Source organism: Drosophila ficusphila, unplaced genomic scaffold, assembly GCF_018152265.1.
Source record: "Drosophila ficusphila isolate 14025-0441.05 unplaced genomic scaffold, ASM1815226v1 contig_286, whole genome shotgun sequence".
In the NCBI taxonomy this organism is placed as follows: domain Eukaryota; kingdom Metazoa; phylum Arthropoda; class Insecta; order Diptera; family Drosophilidae; genus Drosophila; species Drosophila ficusphila.
This window is the reverse complement of record NW_025064189.1, coordinates 8918434-8937382: the sequence shown is the minus strand read 5'-3', so window position 1 is coordinate 8937382 and position 18949 is coordinate 8918434. Positions and strand designations below refer to the sequence as shown.

Below are 18949 nucleotides of genomic sequence, written 5' to 3'. Positions count from 1 at the left end.
CTAATTGATTAGTTTGCTAAGACTTGAACTGAGCTCCGATCGAATCCTTAAGTTCCGAACTACAACTAGGTGGTGAGTGAGTGAGTGAGTGGGTAGTGTGTGTACGACGGTGTGTACTGGGTGTGTACCGGGGGTGTACGGGGTGTATATAAACTCTAGAGCCCTAAAACGATGCCTAAAAGTAGATATTTACCAAAAAAACATGCAAATTGGTTCTGCTCGCTAGGTATTATTCATTAGGTCATATGTATACATATAATTTGCCCTTCCCTTCGCCTTCCGCTCCTACCACCTCCTTCTGTATATAATGCTTATTTGATCTGTGTATATATAGAATTTCTACTTATGTTCCATAATATTCGTTGTGTCAGATTTTTACTATAAGTTACGTTTTGGATTTCCTTCTCAAACCTTTGTTTTTGCTTTGTTCTTTGCTTCCCAATCTTCGTTCAGTAAAAGTTGCAACTTGGAGAGATTTTCCGGGATAGTTCAGAGATTATAAGTGAGTAGATATAAGTGTGTGTATATAACTGCTTGAAGAAGATTCTATTGAGTTGAGATCCATATGGCGTTTCTTTTAACCTTTTTTTTAATGAACTACTTCGCTAGTAAGCCGATTTCTAGACTAGATTTTGTTTGCTTACTATGTATATAATCCTCATTTTGTTTTGTTTGGTTTTTAGTAATAATTTGATAAGGGTGCTCGAGTATTGCTTATAGGGTTCTGGTATAAAGTATCTTAGTTTCGGGCAGGAGAGTTGTCGGTCGTCGTTCGGTCCGCTTGCCAGTTGCTCCTCCTCCTTCGCCGTTCCACCTAGGCCACCACAATGTCCTGGCTGTTCTCGTCGCTGTCCAGCTCGTCGGCCTCCAGCTCGTCCTGCTTGCTGCACTCCTCGTCCTCGTCCTCCTCCTCCCCCAGCAGCCCCCCCTTGCCGCCCTGGTCGATGGCGCCGGTGTCGCGCAGGCAGGCGGACTCCAGGTGCTTGTTGAGGTACGACTTCAGGGCGAACGTCTTGTTGCAGCGGTGGCACTTGAAGTTCTTGTCGCCCGAGTGGGTCTGCATGTGGGCGCGCAGGTTGGAGCGGTCCGCGAACGCCTTGCCGCAGTGGACGCAGGCGTAGGGCTTCTCGCCGGTGTGGGAGCGCAGGTGGCCCTGCAGCAGCCAGGGCCGCGAGAAGAGCTTGCCGCAGATGTCGCAGCTGTGCGATAGCTTGTGCGTGAGCAGGTGCATCGCCAGCGCGGGCATGGAGACGTACGCCTTGCCGCAGGTGTTGCACTTCTTGGCCGACTGCGAGTCCAGCGAGCGATGGGTCTGCTTGTGGCGCGAGAGGTTCGAGGAGGTGGCGTACTGCTTGCCGCACTCGCAGCACTTGTAGCAGCCCCGCTTCCGCTTGGCGTAGTTCTCCCCGTTGCCGTGTCCGGAGGAGCCGTGTCCCGTGCTCGGACCGCTGCTCTCCGGCGGCTCCGAGGCGCTGTTGCTGTTGCTGTGTCCGCCCGACGAGGAGGCGTTGCTCTGGGCGCTCTTGGGCCGCGGCTGCACCGGCTCGGCCCTTTCCGGCTTGCCTTGCACGGCCGCCGCCTTGCTCGCCTTGGTCCGCCCGTCCAGCATGTTGAGGCACATCTTGAGCGCCGAGGAGCGCGGCTGGCCCTGCCCCACGTGGGCCTTGCCCCACTGCTGCAGGCCCGACTCGGAGGAGGAAGACATGTCGACGTCCACGTCGGAGCTGTGGTCCGAGTTCGGCGGCGTCAGCGGCGAGCAGGCGCTGGCCCCCTCGGAGGAGCCGCCCATCAGGTCGTAGGAGCTGCTCCCGATGAACCGGATGGTCGACTGCGGCGATCGGCTGGAAGCGCTGTTCGATATCTCCTGGATCTCCGGCGAGCGGAGCTGCTCCTGCTCCTGCTTCATGATGGTCACCACGCAGGGCGGGATCAGCGGCGGCAGGCTCTGCGACAGCGAGAGCAGGTCGTGGGCCGCCTCCGTCTCCTCGACGCTCCTGCCGCGGTAAATCGAGGCCGCCGCCACCTGTTGCTCCCTCGCGCGCTGCCGCTCGCTCTCCTTCTCCCTCTCTCTTTCCCGCTCGCTCTCGCACGCGCTTTGGCGCTCCCTGTCCCGCTCCCTCTTCAGGGCCATTGGCTCCGGCTGGCGCGGCGATCCGCTGGCGCTGGCAGGCGGGGCGTAGAAGATCACCTTGCCATCCTCCGCCGGAGCTCTGCCCACTGGACGGCGCAGCGATACTGTTTGTGGGGAGACCAATACTCAGTTAAAGTGCCCGAGGAACCAACTAACTAACTTAAAGGGACTAACAATCCAAGGGTTCGTCCTGAAACTCCATTCCCGCTTCAACAGCTGACGAAAATAGGGAATAAAGCGCCTATAAGCTTAATCAAACTCAATAGACGTCAAAAAAGACTTGTTGATTGTCACGCTTTCGACCAGGGTTGGCTAATCACTTGTGAACTTTTGACACTTCGGAGCACTGGAACCAGCTCAGATGCAAATTGGATCAAGAGGGTTCGATGAATGTAAGCTAAATTCAATACATTTGGCCGGACAGGGTAGGAAAAAGGTAAAAGAGCCCCAAAATCACCAAAATAACCTTTTGCACTGGGCATAAATAAATAAAACAACATAAAAGCGAATCAATTGTCATTCTGACTTGCTGGATTTATTGTTTGATTGAGAACCACTTTAACCCATTTTTACTCAGAACAAATAATAACGGTAAACGAAAACGGTTAACGGCAAAGCGAAGTATAATTAAACAAGTAAATAAGCTTGATAAGTAAAAACAATACAACTACTATACAATTATAATTTGCTTCTTAAAATTATTCGCATTAAACAACTTAAAATAGGGTTTGTTAGTAGAAACTATAGGAAACGAATAAACTAAAAACGAAGCTTAAATGATTAAAACAATGCTTTAATTGCAGTTTATAAAGCAAACACACTTGGATTTAATTACTGCCTGTTCCTTATTTCTACCTTCGTTGCCTCTTTTTTAAGCTTCCACCTGTGGACCTCAGTGTGTGTAACCTTAAACCCATGTCTTCTCTGAACTGTCTTTATTAAAACTGAGACTTGTTTTTGCCCCCTTTAAGCTCGTCCTGATATCCTGACATATGTACTCGGAGTGCGTGTGCCAAATGCCAGTCATATTCCCAGTGGCGGATCCACGGGGGGGGAAATTAGGGAAATTTCCCCCCTTGGAACCAGAGAACCTGAAAATTTTACTTGTTTGCTATGGTTGACTTTTCAAATATAACCACTTTGTATACTAAAAAATTGGGATGGATAATTTTTGTTTTATAATTTGTACTGTATTTCTCTCGCAACAATAAGTTTGAACCCCAAATCGAAGAATAAGTTCAATTTCCCCCCCCAAGAATCGTCTCTGGATCCGCCACTGATATTCCACAGAAGGACCAAGAAAAGGAATCATAAAGGCAGCAGCAGTAACCATAAATGCACATTTTGGAATTTTATGGGAGTGAAGTCGGAGCTGACGCAATATATCCCTTCTCCACTGCGGCTGACCTGTTACGTTCCGAGTTCCCCAATCGATATGACGACCTCCCGGGCCACCCGAGCCACCCTGCAACCCAACTACCCAACGACCCAACCACCCACTGCCAGTGGCAGTCAATGCCGCTTGTTTGCATTCGCTTCTTCCTCAGCTTTGCGCCGCTCTGCCTCAGCTTTTCCTCCACTTTCCCATGCCTTTTCCTTCACTCAAGAGCAACAAGCAACGACATCGACAAGAAGGCAAGCGCAAACATGGAAAATGCCAACATACGCTAAAAAGATTAGCTAACGGCGACAATGTCAAACACGAGCGCTCACAGTAGAGTGTTCCGAGCGGAGGAAAGAGCGGGGGAAGCGGAGAAAGGGGGCTGTGTGGGGTCACCACTCAGCAGTCAGCAGTCACCAGTGGGGGGTCACCAGCGCGGTTGAAGGACGCTGGCCAAGTGGGTGGCCATAAAATGGTTGGAAGTGCCGCTGGCTTTCGCTGATGGAGTGGGATCGCCAGAACCAGGCTACTAAAAATAAATACACGAGCACACAAATTGTCGCAGCCACCTGTTCACATTGTTGTGACGCAACTTTCAGGGGGTTCGGGTTCGAGTGGGTCGAGGGGTCTCGCAAATGGAATAATTGCTACACAGAACGGAAAACAGCTTGCCGAAATTAAAAATGCACACATACAAAATTTACAATGTGGGTTTCAAAATTTATGAGCTCGAAGATTACAAAAAATGCAAAGGTGTGTTTGCTTAAATCATAAAAAGCTTAAAAACTTAAAATATAACAAAGAAATTTAATTAAAGTTCCTACAAGGAGACTTGTCACGCATATCAAAAATAATTTAATTGACTTAAAATTTGGGGTTTGTGGAGATGGTATTGATTAGGTTCCCGAAAATAACTATTCCGAATTAAAAATATAATTAAAAACTTTCCCCAATTCAGAGTTCTAGATTGTAAGGATGGTATAGATTAGGTTCCTCATATAAACTATAACTTGTTGGAAATTCTTTCCCCGATTCAGAGTTTTAGAACGTAAACCTTAAAAACAAGACTCACCTGAGGCGGAAATTGGCGCTGCCACAGTCGCAGTTAATGATGAAGTTCCCGCTCGCCGCAGTTTTTCGTGTTTGGAGGAGTTCATTTGCACCAAGGACTGGGCGGCGGACCACTCGAGGTGTTCGCACAGCTGGTCCTCCTGCTCCTCGCCCTCCTCCTCGTCCAGATCGATGATCTCCCGCTTGAGAACCGATCGAGAGCTGCGCTTGGTCAGCGATTTGAGGGGAGATTTTCCGCCATTTCCCAGACCGTTTCCATTGGCATTTCTTAGCACCGAACTGGCAGTTGCCGGGGTCTTATCCTCCAGCTTCAGTTTTCCCGAGGTTCTGGGCTTTGGGCGTCGCCAGCTCTGCAAGTCGGATCCCGTGCCCGATCCCGATCCTGATCCCATTCCGGCCGACGATCCCGACCCTCCGGCCACATACTTCTTGCTGGCACTCGCGTAGGAAATCGTCTGGATCTTGTTGCGATTGGGCAGTATGAAGTCCACGGACATTTTGCCTGCGAAGCGTGTCACCGTATCCGAATCCGTATGCCTTTTCCTGCCTTTGCCAGTTCGAAATTCCAGGGATTTCCCTCCACTCGTTCGCTCTGTGTTTATTTTGGTCTGGGTTTTGGTTTCGGTTTCGGTTGGGGTTTCTGGGGTGTGGGTGTGGTTCTGGGTTTTCTTACGCTTAGATTTGTTTTGTATTTACTATGTAGATGTAGCACAACCTTCTTTGTCATCTGCAGTTTAAAATGCTTTTGCCTTTGTAGCTTTATAGCCGTTCCTTGCCCCGCCCCCGTTCGTCTTTCCCTTTTTCCGGCCCTCGTCTTCTCGTCTACTTCAACTTTGACATTGACATGAGTTGCCTTGAGAGTATTGCTGCGGTTGCTCCTTCAGCTTTGATTCCTTGCCCCCGGAGTTGCGGATGCTGCAATTTTGTGCCCTTTGGCTCGCCGGCTGGCTGGCATCCTTCGGATCCTTCGGGTCCCTCCTCCAGGTCCTACCACATCCGCCTGGCAGCTTATTTAACTTATGACCCGGCTATCTCCGCAATTGAAGGTATTTGGCGTTCGTTGTTGGGTTGCAATGTTGCTGCCGTTTCCACTACCGTTGCCGTTGCCGTCGCCGTTGCCGTTTCTGTTCTGCAAGTAATGGAAGCACAGGTATATTAAATTGCAGTTGCTTACAGGTAAGACTGTGTACAAAGGGTCTGTCACATTTACATGCAAATAATAGACGTTGTCTTCTCAAGGGACAAAGTCAGAGGTGGTTTTTTGTAACATGCAGCTTATTAAAAAAAAAGAGTCAGCTTGTGGGAGTTTTTTCTAGATTTACTTTTCACTATACATATATAAAAGTAAGTTAACAATCACATAAGTTTAAAATCATGTACAACATTTATGATCTTATATCAAATTTAAATTCTTTTTAAAAATAATTAATCTTAAGAGTATAACAAACATATTATAATACAGTTCGACACAGAAAAGATATTATTAAACATTTACTTGTTGAATAAATTATTATATTCGAAAGAAATCAATATCAAAGTAGCCAGTTCATATTTTTTAAACCTGAACAGGTTTCTGAATTTACTAAGCCAAGGAACCCTTACTGAACCTCCCTAAACAATTTCTGATGGCCCATTAGACCGCCCTGCCGCTGAGTTACCCCATAAATCGCAGGTAAATACTCTATGGCAACCATTAACTGCACACTCAGCCACTTTCCAAACGCCCTGCGTTCAAAAAAGCGAAAAAAAGAAGCCACGAAATTGCATAATTTAAACGGCGATTAAAGTGCGAAAATTGTAAACAAGTTCCTGCAGTTGGCTGGCAGTCATAATATTTACATTATAAATGCAGAAACCGACGTGCAATCAGCGTCAACGCAACAGAAAGGAGCAGGACATCCCGGCGAGGAGTTGGAGTGGGTGGGGGGTGGTTTCTCTGGGTGGGTGGGGCAAATTTGCAACACTTGATTACACTTAATTGATAAATTGTTATACTTTTTGCACTAAATTGCACGGTTTATGCACGGACTGGCAGTTCATTTTCCGCACAGCGTGGAAGCGAGAGAGGGAGCGGCAAATTCGGTGATTCCGGGGGTTGGGGAGGTTGGAGGGGGCGGGCTCTGGGCGGAAAAGCTTCCATTGGAAGGTGGCGCACACGCACGCACACCGAAACTATCTATCCCTATCCCACGTTTAAAAATGGCGCATACACTCGCTGCCATTGTTTAGGAAATGCACTAACCGATATTCTGCGACTTTGGTGGGGATTACCTATTCGTAGCCCTCGAAGCGTCGTCTGAACTTTCTTTTTGTTTGTATCACATGTTGAATATTTATTAGGTAATGGCTCAGCGCTCTGCGGTTTTGGAAAATCCTATAAATTTTCCTTTTTTTCCGCTCGTTGTTTCAGCAACAACAACTTGTTCACTCTGCACTTGTCGAATGTTTTGTGAATTGAATTCGACGGAGAAGCTCTCAGAGAGACTTTTTCCTCCGAGGGAGAGAAACTGAGAGTTCGGCGCACTCGCCGGTTTGGAGAACTAGTTGGTGGAAGTTGTTGCAACGAGTACATGCAACAAATAGTCAACTGTTGGTTGCCTTAGCCTACCTCACTGTACCACCCCCTTTCACCCTCTCACTCTTTCTCACTCTCTCTCTTTCTCCAGGTCGCTTTCTCTCTCGGTTTCTCTGGCTCCTGCTGCACATAAACAATGCGAGATTTTTATTGCATACTTTGCAGCTGCAGCGACTTATACACACACATGCAAGGCATATATATCGAATACACTACTTTGTCACATGCAACACCAAATCAAATCATGCATAAACTAGGTTCCGAATTATTAATTTTCCCGTTGACCACGGAAACCCAAACAGGCACAGATTTAAGGCGGTTATATGATCGTTTCGTGGGGGAAATGTAGAAGGAAACTCTCGTACTCGCTCTGATTTGTGGCTTGTTTTTTCACACACACACACAGTTGGCTCTTTTCGCCCTTTTTTTATAGTTATAGATTTGCTGTTTTTTGCACTTGGTCACGTAACTGCGTGGACTGTTGTTTTATGTATTTTACAGTTCATATTATTGCGGTGCGGAGTTGTGCTGGCTATTTTAAACTATGGACTTGTTTGGCCTGCCGCTGTGCGTCAGTTTTTGACGTACCACTCCCTTCTACTGTGCGCTTGGCATTCGCAGCTTTTCGCTGGCTCTGCCGCTCAGTTGGCTGTGCCGTGTGTGTGTGTTCGGCGGTGTGTATGTGTGTGATTTACAGCGAGTGTGCGTGATTTCGGGTCAACACCAACGCACACCACCGAAAGAGGGTGGTGTTTTTCGGTGGCGAGGGGTGTTTTCGGTGGTCCATGCGTTAAAGGGTTCGGGATTTGGTGGGGATTATGGCTTAGAGTTTTAGCTAGGGAACCTACAGTTCTAGTAATATTTTACTGATTTATTGGCCAGCCATAAACACTTTGGCCCCACACAAAGACACAACAAGTAGCCAGCAACACCACCTCCTGGCCACCCAACAAAAACACCCAAAAACATGCAACAACCCCAAGAGAGACTCGCCACGGAGACTGCGCAGACTCTCTCCGGTTGTCACACTTCTCCCAAAACTCAGCCAGCGAGTCACCAATACTACGACAGAGGACACATCCTGGCAGGAACTCGTGCCACACACACTTGTGGATTGCCGAAAATTATGCAACAGCACCGCTTTTGGACGGCGGAGGGGGAGGTTGAGCCACAGGGGGCCGCAAAACCGGGAAGAAGTGCCTTCCACACAAAACAACAAAAAAAAAAAAAAAAAAACGATCCGAAAAGCCGGGGGTGTGTTTTGATGTCTGCCACTTGGCTGCCAAAAAAAAAGAGACCCAAACCAAAACCTGGAAGTCCGAAGTCCGAAATTCGAAGGGGTTCCAAGCTTAGAAATAAATTATGAGCTGCTCCAGCTGTAAGCGTTTAATTTGGTATTGTTTTCATTCTTCGGTTGGCCTTTTTCTTTCGGTTAGCTAGACCAAATATTTAGCATAGTTAACAACTGAAACTTGCTCCTTGCTGCTGCCCATTTCCCATTGCCAGTTGCCAGTTGCCCATTGCCCGTTGTCCTTTTTAACGTTCTGAGGTTTTGGGTTTATTTCGTTACGTTTCGTTTGGTTTGGTTTCATTTGGTTTGGTTTGTTTGCACAGGCCGAGATGCGAGACCGAATCGAAAACGGGGGCCAGAGGACACACAACGGCCGCAAGGACTCCATGGGCCGTGGCCCATTATTGCCCGACCCCCCGCCCTCCGCCGCCGAAGCCCCACCCTTCCCCCTCCTTCCGAATCCAATAGAGTCCCTTGTGGTTGCCTTCTTTTTCGGTTTTCTTTTTTTTTTTTTTTGTGGCATTGCTGCTGCGTTGACATCAGCGCTTCCGCTGCGGGCTTCCTTATTATTCCTGTCACTAAGCCGCCCTTTAAATTCGCAATGAATGCCAAACAGCGAAACAGTTAAATGTTTTTTTCGGGTCCCGCTGTTGTTCGAGCCACGGAAGTGCAACACCAGCCAACCAAGCAGGCCAACAGACCGACCCAGAGCAGACCGGAACAGGATGCACAGCGAGAAATTTCAAGTTCAATTCGTAAACACACCATAAAGTGTTTTTTAAGGTCGGAACATGGCATTACTATAACTCAAACAATACTTATTGAATACTATTTTCGGATAAGAACATATTACAAATAAGGTTTAGGAAAAGTTTTTTAAACTATAGTTAGTACCCAATATTTCTAGTCCAGCTATTTAACAATCACACAAAATAGTAGACCCTGTTCAAGGGTAATATTTATTGAGTTACCGAAAGTTGTATTTGAGTTACTGATGAACTCAACCACTTTTTTGTAAACATATAGAACCGGTTAAATGTATAACTTCATCCCATTTTCAGCAGTGTGCAAACGGGTTTTGCAATCGGGTTTTGGTTTGGGTCCTGCCAGTGCCACTGGGATCTGGACTGGGAATGGAAAGACCGCAAGGTTGCCCCGGCCAAAGGGGTTGCTGTTGCGCTGCCATCGAGTTGGCCACGATGTCCTGGTGCTCTGATGTCCTGCCGCGTCGTCGGCTGCCTTCGCGGTTACATTGACCCTTTTTCCACGGCCGCCTTTGTTGCCGCTTCATAGGCTTTCTTCCCGTCAACGCTAATGGAGCTTAAAAAGTTGTCAAAGCGGCGCGGGTTTTATATTTTAATTTCAAAGTGCCAAAATAGAAAATGAAATCGGGAAAAGGCGGAGGGCGGGGGAGTAGTCATCAAAAGGGCCCGGGCTCGGAAAAGGCATCAAATCAGCCGGGTTCTGTCATCGCAAATCAAACGCGAAGTGGGCAAGAACAAAGTCGCGGGTAGGTGTACTCATACTTTATATGTATATATAGGAGACTATAGTCTGGGCATTTGTGGAGACCGAGGACCGAGGATTGAGGACCTAGGACTCCTGTTGCCCATTTATTGCCATATGCTGACAGTGTTGCTCGCGGGCGGCGATGGGGGCCAATTTGAGCTGTCATAAAAATGTACAACAACCCGGCTACAAAGCAAACAATGCGACGAGTGCCAACAGCTACACAAAAACAGCAGCAACATCTACGGGCAGCAGCAGCAACAACAACAGCAGCAACAGCAATGGCCGCATTCAGCAATTGTGCAAACAAATTGCTGTTGCACTTTACTTTTATTTTACGAGTGCGAATGCCAGAGCTTACTATTTTTTTGCGCCCTCCATGCTGTTCTGCCTCCTCCGTTTCGTTGACGGACCAAGGGAGTCCTGAGGACCTGAGGTCCTGGGTGTCCTGTTCGCCACCCCCCAGTCCACCAATCCACCAGCCATCCAGTCCACGAGTCCACCACTCCAACCAATTTGCATTTTACTATCGCTGCAGGTTTTTATAGTTGTTGCTTTTGCATTTGCTCTTACTTTTTGATGCCTCACTCGGGCTCTGGCTGCTTGTTCTGGTCCTGGTTTTATTTGCGGCCCGCAATTTTCCCTCCTCCTCCTCCGGATTGCCGGCTTCATCCGCCGAGCTCATCCCGCCCGCCTTTGCGGAATGCTCCGGTCATAAAGTTTGCTTAACATGCCGCTGACGCTTTACTATTTTTTCTCCTGTTAGATTTCGGATTGCACAAGTCAAGCTCCTTTGGCCAGATGGACGACAAACACAGACGCAAACAAGGACTCAGACGGACTCAGGCACACGGACACGGACACGGATGCGAATGCGGATGGATACACGGATGGAGACGAGGAAGAGGAAGCGAGAATCTCCGGCTCTGGCCGGCATTTCTAATGTGGCCTGTTATAACTCGCCATCAATTATATCTATTTCTGGGCGAGAACTTCAGGTAAACAAAACCACTTCAATGGCGGCTACTCAACTTGATTAGTTTGATCAAGAGGTGAGCTGCCTTTTGGTCAGACTTATTGCCGGAGAACACTTTGAAATATTTGTGAGATGCATTTGTTGTTGGCGCAGCTGCATTTTGTGAACCTAACTAAAGGTCCTGTAAAGAATTATTTAATTTGCCAACTGCAATCAGCAAATTCCTGTAATACATATTCCACAACTCCATTTTAAACATGCACAAGCTCTGCCATAATTTTATAGCCCTGAATTCGGTTTTATACCATCAAGATTGTTTCTCAATTAAATGTGCCGTGTAATGAAAAAATATTTCGGAAGCCAATCTGCAACCCGACACATCGTAAAACCCACTTGTGAAGTTATTTTTCATATCTCCATTGGAATCTCTATCAAATCCCTTCCCCTCCTCCTGAAAATCAAAAACCCAGTCAAAACGAACTCACATACTCGTACACTCCTAATCCATATTCCATCAAATTCCCTTTTAATACAGCAAGCTCGGGAGTAAAATATAAACAATTTACAGCCACTTGCTAAGGTGAAATTTATTCAGAGTCCCATTCAATCGCGATGCCACTAAGCTCACACGCTGCTTGCCGCTTTTCCTCCCCTTTTTCCGGGCGATGGGAATGGGAGTGGGTTTTCCTCTTTTCCGAGCGATTTACGAGTCTGGCCTGGGTTCTATTTTATCCCGGGGCATCCCCTGCATTTTACAACATTTGTATTTATTTGGCGTCATGAGTTTAAGATGTTGTTGATATATGTTTACCGTTGGGTGACACACACACACACCGACACACGCCGACACTCGCGGCAAGTGGCAACTGCTGCAGCTACACATAAGTAAATTAGGATTTATGCTTTGTTCTATTTGAGCGCTGCAAAGCCATAAACGATTTTTTATGCACAGTCACTTGGTTTTGGCGCGGAATGGTGGAGCAGTTCAGCAGTTCGCACCTTGCCGAATACGATTTACGACTTTCAGCATGTGAGAACGTAAAATTGTTATAAATTTGCATGTGCAGAATGCGAAAGAAGCAGGCGGCAACCCCGTCTTACCACTCTAAGAAATAACGCCTCAAATCGCACTTAAATTTAGTGATTTGCCATAAAACTAACGTCAATCAAATTTATCTAGAGTTCTTTGAAATTCACAAGGCATTGCAAAGAGTTGTGCTGTTAATTCAACTATTTTTGGCCATAATAAGCAATTGGCAAACCAAAATAATTATTACGGTAATTTACATTTCCTTAACGCTTAATCTTCGTACTAATTATATTTAAGTACTGTTTATAACTCACTTTTCTAACCTACTTACTATATATAAAAAAGATTTCTACGCAATTGTCTGCCTTTTAAATTTACATATAGTACAACATATTTTTTTGGAGTGCCTGAAAATGAACAGCTTCTTTGGCGAAGAGGAGGCAATAAACCCAACTTACGGCCAAGATCAATCGCAGCGGCTTGAGCCAGTTAATGGCACATGAAACAGAACAACAGAGGCACTCTGCGAATCGCCAGGACGAAGCGTCCAAGTGAGCGTAATTAATGCGCTCAAATTTATCAAGCTGCATTAGGGCAATGAATGAAACCTGTAACTCATTTTGTCACCGAAAGTAAACAACGTAGTACAATGCGATGTAAACTGTTGCTAAGCCATCGCGTGTGTGCATATGTCTGAAAGTTTTCCTTGTTTTCCCCGGCCAAATTTGCTTACTTTTTGCCCCGTGACCCACATGACTGACACTCCGCGATGACGCAAATCTTAAAGCCGATAAGGCCCCCGAAAAAAGAAGAAAAAAAAAACTAAGCTGAACTGAACAGTAGTATAAGATGTTGTCGGCAGATAGTCCCCACTGGATTAATGCTGCCATAATTCCACGGGCGGCCTTAGGCGGCTACGACAGAGCCTCGCGTGGAGTGGAGTTCATTTAATATATCCGATAAAAGTATTTGCAATAAATCCTGTAAAAGCTAATGATTAATTGCTCTGTAGCTTTTAACGTCAACGCGGAATACTAGAGGCACGGATTGTGTGTCAGACGCTGGTGGCAGCAACAACAATGGGCCAAAGCCAAAAGTGCCAGCGACTTTGGCCAACGTGGCGTATGAGTAATTCGACTTTGACGCCGCTGCGCCGCGCGTGGTTTTGCCTACAGCCACAGCCACAGCCCTACACACACACCCATCCAGACCCTCTTACTCTTCCCAGGACTCCCACACACACACACGCATACACACACAGACACACACTGTGGAACATTTGTCTCCTTTGTTAGTGTATGTTTCATGTTTTGCGTTATTGTCGCTTCAAGTAAAAACACAAAAATATTTATTTCAAATGAGTCCTGTGTACAACTGGGGACTGCGGAAACTGGTAAACAGAATGCTTTCTCTGCCCAGCCCCAAATGGCCACGCCCCCAAACGCCCATCGGGAGATACCCTGTAATGAAGATAAGGGAATGACCAAATGTATTGATAAGCTATCAGAAAGTATTTTAACTTTTTATCAAGAGTATTCTTACCAATTTTAGGGGTGTAAGAAAAACCTCTGTTGAATTTAAATTAAATATATTATTGAAGTACTAAACATTTTTTTTAAATGCACAAGAAGCCACATAGAATAAAAAAAATATTTGTAGACTTTATTAAAGTAGAATAACCACTGTTTTTATTTCAAAAAACCTACTTATTTTGGGTAGCCCGAATTCGTAGCCCAATGTCATTATATCTCCTTACTTTTTTTGGAATTCTTTTTTGTTTTTGGTGGGTGGCGAAAGTAACTTTCAGGGGGTTGGTTGGGCTGCCTCTGTCGCTCGCTGGCGCCTTTTCCTGTGGCAGGGGAAAGACAGCATTTGCCATAAATTGTGAAAGTGTCAACGAAAGGCAAAAATACACACACACACACCACGAGCCAAGGACACATACAGATGCAGATGGAGGCACACGCACGCACGCACAGAGGGAAAAAACAATGCTAACGACATACAAACAAACAAATCTATACTCATTTCGACTACTGTACCTTGGAGTGGGGAAGCAACACGCACGCATATTTATTTTGAACACATCTTTTTTCGGCCAGCTCTACAAATGCGTTATATAAATACGCCACTGAGGATATATGCGAGGGTATATGTGTGTGTATGGGTCTATAGATTGCCTTTTACATACTCACGCATATTGTTCTAATCAGTGACGATGTCCTGGCCTCCTTGGAATGTCAATTTTTTGTTGCCTAATTTATTTGGCCAGCCCAAACCAATGCGAAACCACCCCGAAAAGGGGGAGTTACTTTTGACACCCCACACACCCCACAGAACCGCTTCAGCTGATTATTGTCATGGTCGAAACCGAAACCCGTAGGGTTCTCCAGATCTCAGATTTTTCTTCCCCCAAAAAGCGGAAGGGGAACTTTGCATAAGCTCCTGCCGCTGACATCTTATGGAAGATGGATAGTTCTGTGGCGTGGTCAGGTACAATCGATAGCCGGCATATTTATGGTGGCCACGTGACCTTTCGCTGACCGCTGACTACTGGGAATGGGAGTCAGCCCACCGCCCCCCGCTCAACCGCAGGGAAAGCGAGATGGGGAAACTCTTTTCTTAAGCCTGACAGATTTAAATCCTCCGAAGGCTACCCAAAATAATTAATCTCCTTAATTGAATACATGCGATTATGAATCAGCAGCGGGGACAAGCACTTACCACAATTACTGCATTAATTTCCGCCACTTGTCGAGTCGCCCGAAGGCTTTGGGCTTGGGTTTTCCTTCGCTTTTCTTTTGCTTCCTTGCTTTTCCTTTTGGGGGTTGTACACTGTATACATTATAATCATAAGGAGCTGCCGAGCATCTGGCCGGGGGCGTTGGTCCAGTGTTCCACTAAATTGGACACATCTGCACAGTTTTTCGCCCCCCAGAAAATCCCTCCCCCCTGTTGGCAGCGTGTCAATCTTGCGAGTCAAATGGCGGCACGCATGGCAAAGTTTTTCCAGCCATCAGAGCTGGCTCCGAGCTCAAATCCCCGCACGTTTCCGCACTTCCACAGTTCTACAATTCAACAATCCTACATTTCCCATTTCCACATTGCCGGGAGTCTGGCGCATTTGCATTTGGCTCCGTACACAATTTGTATGCTTAAGTAAGCCGACTGCGTGCATGTTTCTAATGGGCGGCACAAAAGGTTAGGTTACCTGATGCTGAACACGGAAAAAACACGCTGGAAAAGCGGCTTTCCCGCCCGCCTCCCCCTCCCCTTTCCCCGCCTGCTCTTGCAGGAACTGAAAACTCATTTCGCCTCGGGCGTGACTTTTATAGCACTTTGTTTCCGAGTAGCTGCAGCTATACAGAAAACCAGAAGCCGAAAAAAACCTTTAAAAGAGTGAAAAACTTTCGATAGCTAAAGGTTTGAATACCCTTGTTTGCCTATTGTTGTTATGACAGCTAAAACGGTGAGAAGACTAACAAAACAAGTTTCTCACCTTTACGATAGTTGTCTTAAATGTTTTATAAAATGTACACTGGCGTTTCATAATAAATATAAGTTTTAAAAACCAGCTGGGAAAATTTACCTAATTGTAGTAAATATTTATAATACAAAGATTTTTCTGCCGAAGTTTTATTTTCAATACATTTTAGGAATCTTCATAAAAGTTTCACAAATTTTCATAAGCACTTTTATATCGCCTCTTGTTAAACACGTAGAACGATCGTTATCACATCCACTATGTAAATGTTCAAGTGACTTCCTTGTAATATTTTTCAAGATTTAATTAAGATAAAGTTTATGGAGTAAGTAAATTAAAGCAAAAGTTTTACTCAAAAGGAAGTTTCTATTAGAAACTCGTCGTCAACTTTTTGTTTCAACGCCATTTTAAGGATGCCCTTTGTTAAGCATCCGAAAAACAAAGAGTGTATGACAAATGAAGGAGCCGCAATAAAAAAAAACCGACCTCAAGCATACGAAAAAGTTTTCAATGAAACCGGGGAAACAAAAACCCGTAGACCTTTAAAATGACGAACTCGAGCAATTAACCTCTGTCAGGGTATACAAATGCGAAAAATGGATTTTTGCGGGCGCCACAAAACGCATTCGAAACTTTTGCCTTGGCAATTGCGAAAATGCCAAAATGCGAAACACATTTTGGGTTCAACTCGCTGATGGTGATGGTGATTGTTGCCGCCGCTGCTGATGTTGTTGGGCTTATCAACACGCCGATCACCTGCGACAGTTTCCGTTTTGCCTCAGATACTGGGCCATATACACAGGACCTAATTGCCCCGCACCCAGTTACAGTTGCCAGTTACCAGTTACCATTTCGGTTCCATTCCCACAAGCGAACGAACGAGCCCTCGACCCAAACCCCCGCTCAAGGTGAGCAATGTAAAAACTTCCTGTGCACTCATTTAGTCCTGCTGAGCTGTTGTCCTTTATGTAAGCAGCAGCAACATCAGCGACGGCGACAGCAACAGCGACAACAGCAACAGCGACAACAGCAGCAACACCGGAGCAACACGCCCCTTTCACCCGAACAATACACAAACCTGAAGCGAAAGGAAAAAAACGGATATAGAAATTCAATACTTTGATTCGTGCCACAAGCAGAGCGAAGGAAGTGCAACCATACAAGGTAACCAAATAGCAGGACAACACGTACTACAAGCACTTGTTGGGAGACTCAATGTACACTGGGAAAATAAGGTAGGGGGTACTTTTCTGGAATTCATTAAACTTTTAAAATGGTTAAAATTTTAAGCCACTTTTTAAACGGATTAATATTGGTATAGCTATACTTACGGAATCAGGCAATGCAACCTGAAATATCAACCTCGAGGAAAGGACAGACATCAATTTAATTATTGTATTAACAACACATACTCATACATTTTTTACAGTGCAGGATTCGGGGCGGCAGGACGGCTGCTTACCGAGCAACAAGATTTCCCAACTGCAATGGCAGCTTTTGGGCAACATTGCTGCATTATACTTAGTGGTTTCCACTTGATTGATGCCATCTGTTAGCTACCCACCCAAAAAAGAAAAAAAGTGGCGGGAAAGTTCCACCGCCCAACTAACGATCGACAGAAATACAAATGTAATTGCCGAGCAAGTTACGTAGGAGTACTGCTAATAACAACATCACGCAACGCTCGCCGGCGTGGGAAAGTAGGACCGACTTACGGTTGGCTAATTACCGACATATAGATATCCTGCGAGTGTAACTATTAACAGTCGGCAGGCACTCGCATCCGGTTTTTGAGGGGCGAGGCGGCCGAAGGACTCTGGGAAAGCTCTACTCCTACACTCCACTCACATGTCTGCCAATTATAAGCAACTAAACCGCAGATAAGAGCGGATGCTGAGGCTGCGGCCGAGACCATATATCCCTGGCCCGCAAACCAGACAAACCCCAACGCATCCCCATCTCGCCGGATTCCAAAACCGAACCCAAACCCAAGCCTGAAAGCCAGAACCCGTCCTCATCCTCGTCTTCATCCTCATCCTCCCAGGGATGTGCTGTCAAAGCGACGTGACTAAGTGGTGAAAAATGATTTCGTGGCTACGTGTGACTCTCTCCGAGGGAAAAGAGCGGGCGTTAAGCGTTCACGGCTTCCTCCTGGAGAAGTCCTGCAGATATCCTGGGAGAACTGAACTGGGGAACCCGAGTAGCAGCCACAGCCATCGAGAGGGTCACTTGACGAGATACCTCCAGGGGGGTGAAATAATGCCGGAAAATGGTTGGGGTTAAGAGGTGGGCTTCATGGAGAATGGGATATGGGAAATGGGGTATGGGAAATGGGGAGTGGGAACTGCGAACTGGGAACTGAATGCATGTGCTGGAAGTGTTGTGCAATCGTCAAAGGATCAACACATTCGCTTTGCCTGAAGATGAGGTCGGTTCGTGAGGGAAATTTATCAAGACTTCACGGGCAACATCCGCCTCAAAGGGCTGAAGGGGCTAAGGGAGGGAACTTGGAAGATACCAGTAAAAACTTCAAAGAAAAGAAAGGATACCAATACCAATGAAACAATAGGTAAACCCATTCTCAGTAAGTGTGTGAACTATCTTTAAATACTCCCCTTTTAATTGAGAATAAATTGAATTTCTAATTAGTAAATTGATACATCGACAACCGTTTAAGTAATTTATCCAGTCTCCTTCAGAAACGCTTATTTGGATCTGCATTTTGTATTATTCATCCTTCCTTCAGCGCACGGTTTCTTTCACTCTTCTCTCAGTGCCACCATCTGTGCTTTCTATCCGAGGCGGAAAGATTCCTTAGCGCATCTGTCGCCAATTCAAGGAGAGCTTCCTTTATCCCGGCCAGGAAAATAGAAAATACCGCTGTCCTTCGTTCGCCGCCCTCCTGTTGCGTGTCACGCTGTCGTCGCTGGCATCTTCACGCCCCCAAGGACCAAGCCTCGCATCCTTTTGCACCTCCATCTGCATCAGCATCTCCATCGCCTGCATCCTTCCTCCTTTCTTCTGTCTCCCAGCTACTCGGTCCTTTCTCCTGGCAGTCTGGGCGTCGTTGTCTTGCTGCCAAGTAGCACTCAAAGTGAGTTTGCGACGCATTGCCGCATTGTCGCTACTTCATCAGCAGCTACAGCCGAAGCTAAAGCCAGAGCCATAGAGCTGCGGCATCAAGTGCAAGTATCCATGTCCTGGCTGCACTTGTGCAGCGTCTCCTTCGTCATCACCACCCCCCCCCCTTTCCACCTCCACCCCCGCCCTTTCCATCTGCGCCACTTCCCCACCGTCCACCCCCTCGTGCAATGCAGAATGTTGCCAGTTGGCAACTGAGCGTCCGCAGGAAATGAATACGTGTTGAATATTTGTCGAGTTGAAGCACAAGGACATGGAGGATAACAAAAAGGATGGGCCGCCATCGCATCCACTCTCCGCCCCCTAAGCATCTACATGGCAAACAAGCACGCTCGCACATACATGTATGTACGTACAGCC

General features: G+C 46.4%; 2 protein-coding genes across 4 annotated transcripts; one reads left to right on the top strand and one right to left on the bottom strand.

Moving 5' to 3' along the window:
- Positions 1–710: 710 nt before the first annotated feature.
- On the bottom strand, positions 711–7788 carry LOC108099768 (zinc finger and SCAN domain-containing protein 21). Of its 3 annotated transcripts, none has more exons than XM_017203400.2 (3): positions 7524–7788; positions 4585–5712; positions 711–2235 (listed from the first exon to the last, which is right to left on the bottom strand). In XM_017203400.2, exons 2-3 carry the CDS (start codon positions 5078–5080, stop codon positions 815–817), a joined length of 1917 nt encoding a protein of 638 aa, XP_017058889.1. In that variant the 5' UTR covers positions 5081–5712; positions 7524–7788; the 3' UTR covers positions 711–814. The 3 variants fall into 3 exon arrangements, with proteins under 3 accessions (XP_017058889.1, XP_017058897.1, XP_017058904.1); XM_017203408.2 differs by lacking the exon at positions 7524–7788 and adding an exon at positions 6855–7504; XM_017203415.2 differs by lacking the exons at positions 4585–5712; positions 7524–7788 and adding an exon at positions 2306–4564.
- An 8315-nt stretch (positions 7789–16103) lies between these two features.
- Positions 16104–16392, top strand: LOC108099259. Its single transcript, XM_017202637.1, is given in 2 exon segments — positions 16104–16324; positions 16326–16392. Coding segments are annotated over 2 exon segments (288 nt in total).
- The last annotated feature ends 2557 nt before the right edge of the window (positions 16393–18949 follow it).

Bases quoted from the DNA above. Each gene is read 5' to 3' on its own strand.
- LOC108099768 (XM_017203400.2), bottom strand. From the start codon at position 5,080: ATGTCCGTGGACTTCATACTGCCCAATCGCAACAAGATCCAGACGATT. The intron at 2,236-4,584 runs GTGAGTCTTGTT...CCCCACAAACAG, and splicing joins AGCGCCAATTTCCGCCTCAG to TATCGCTGCGCCGTCCAGTG.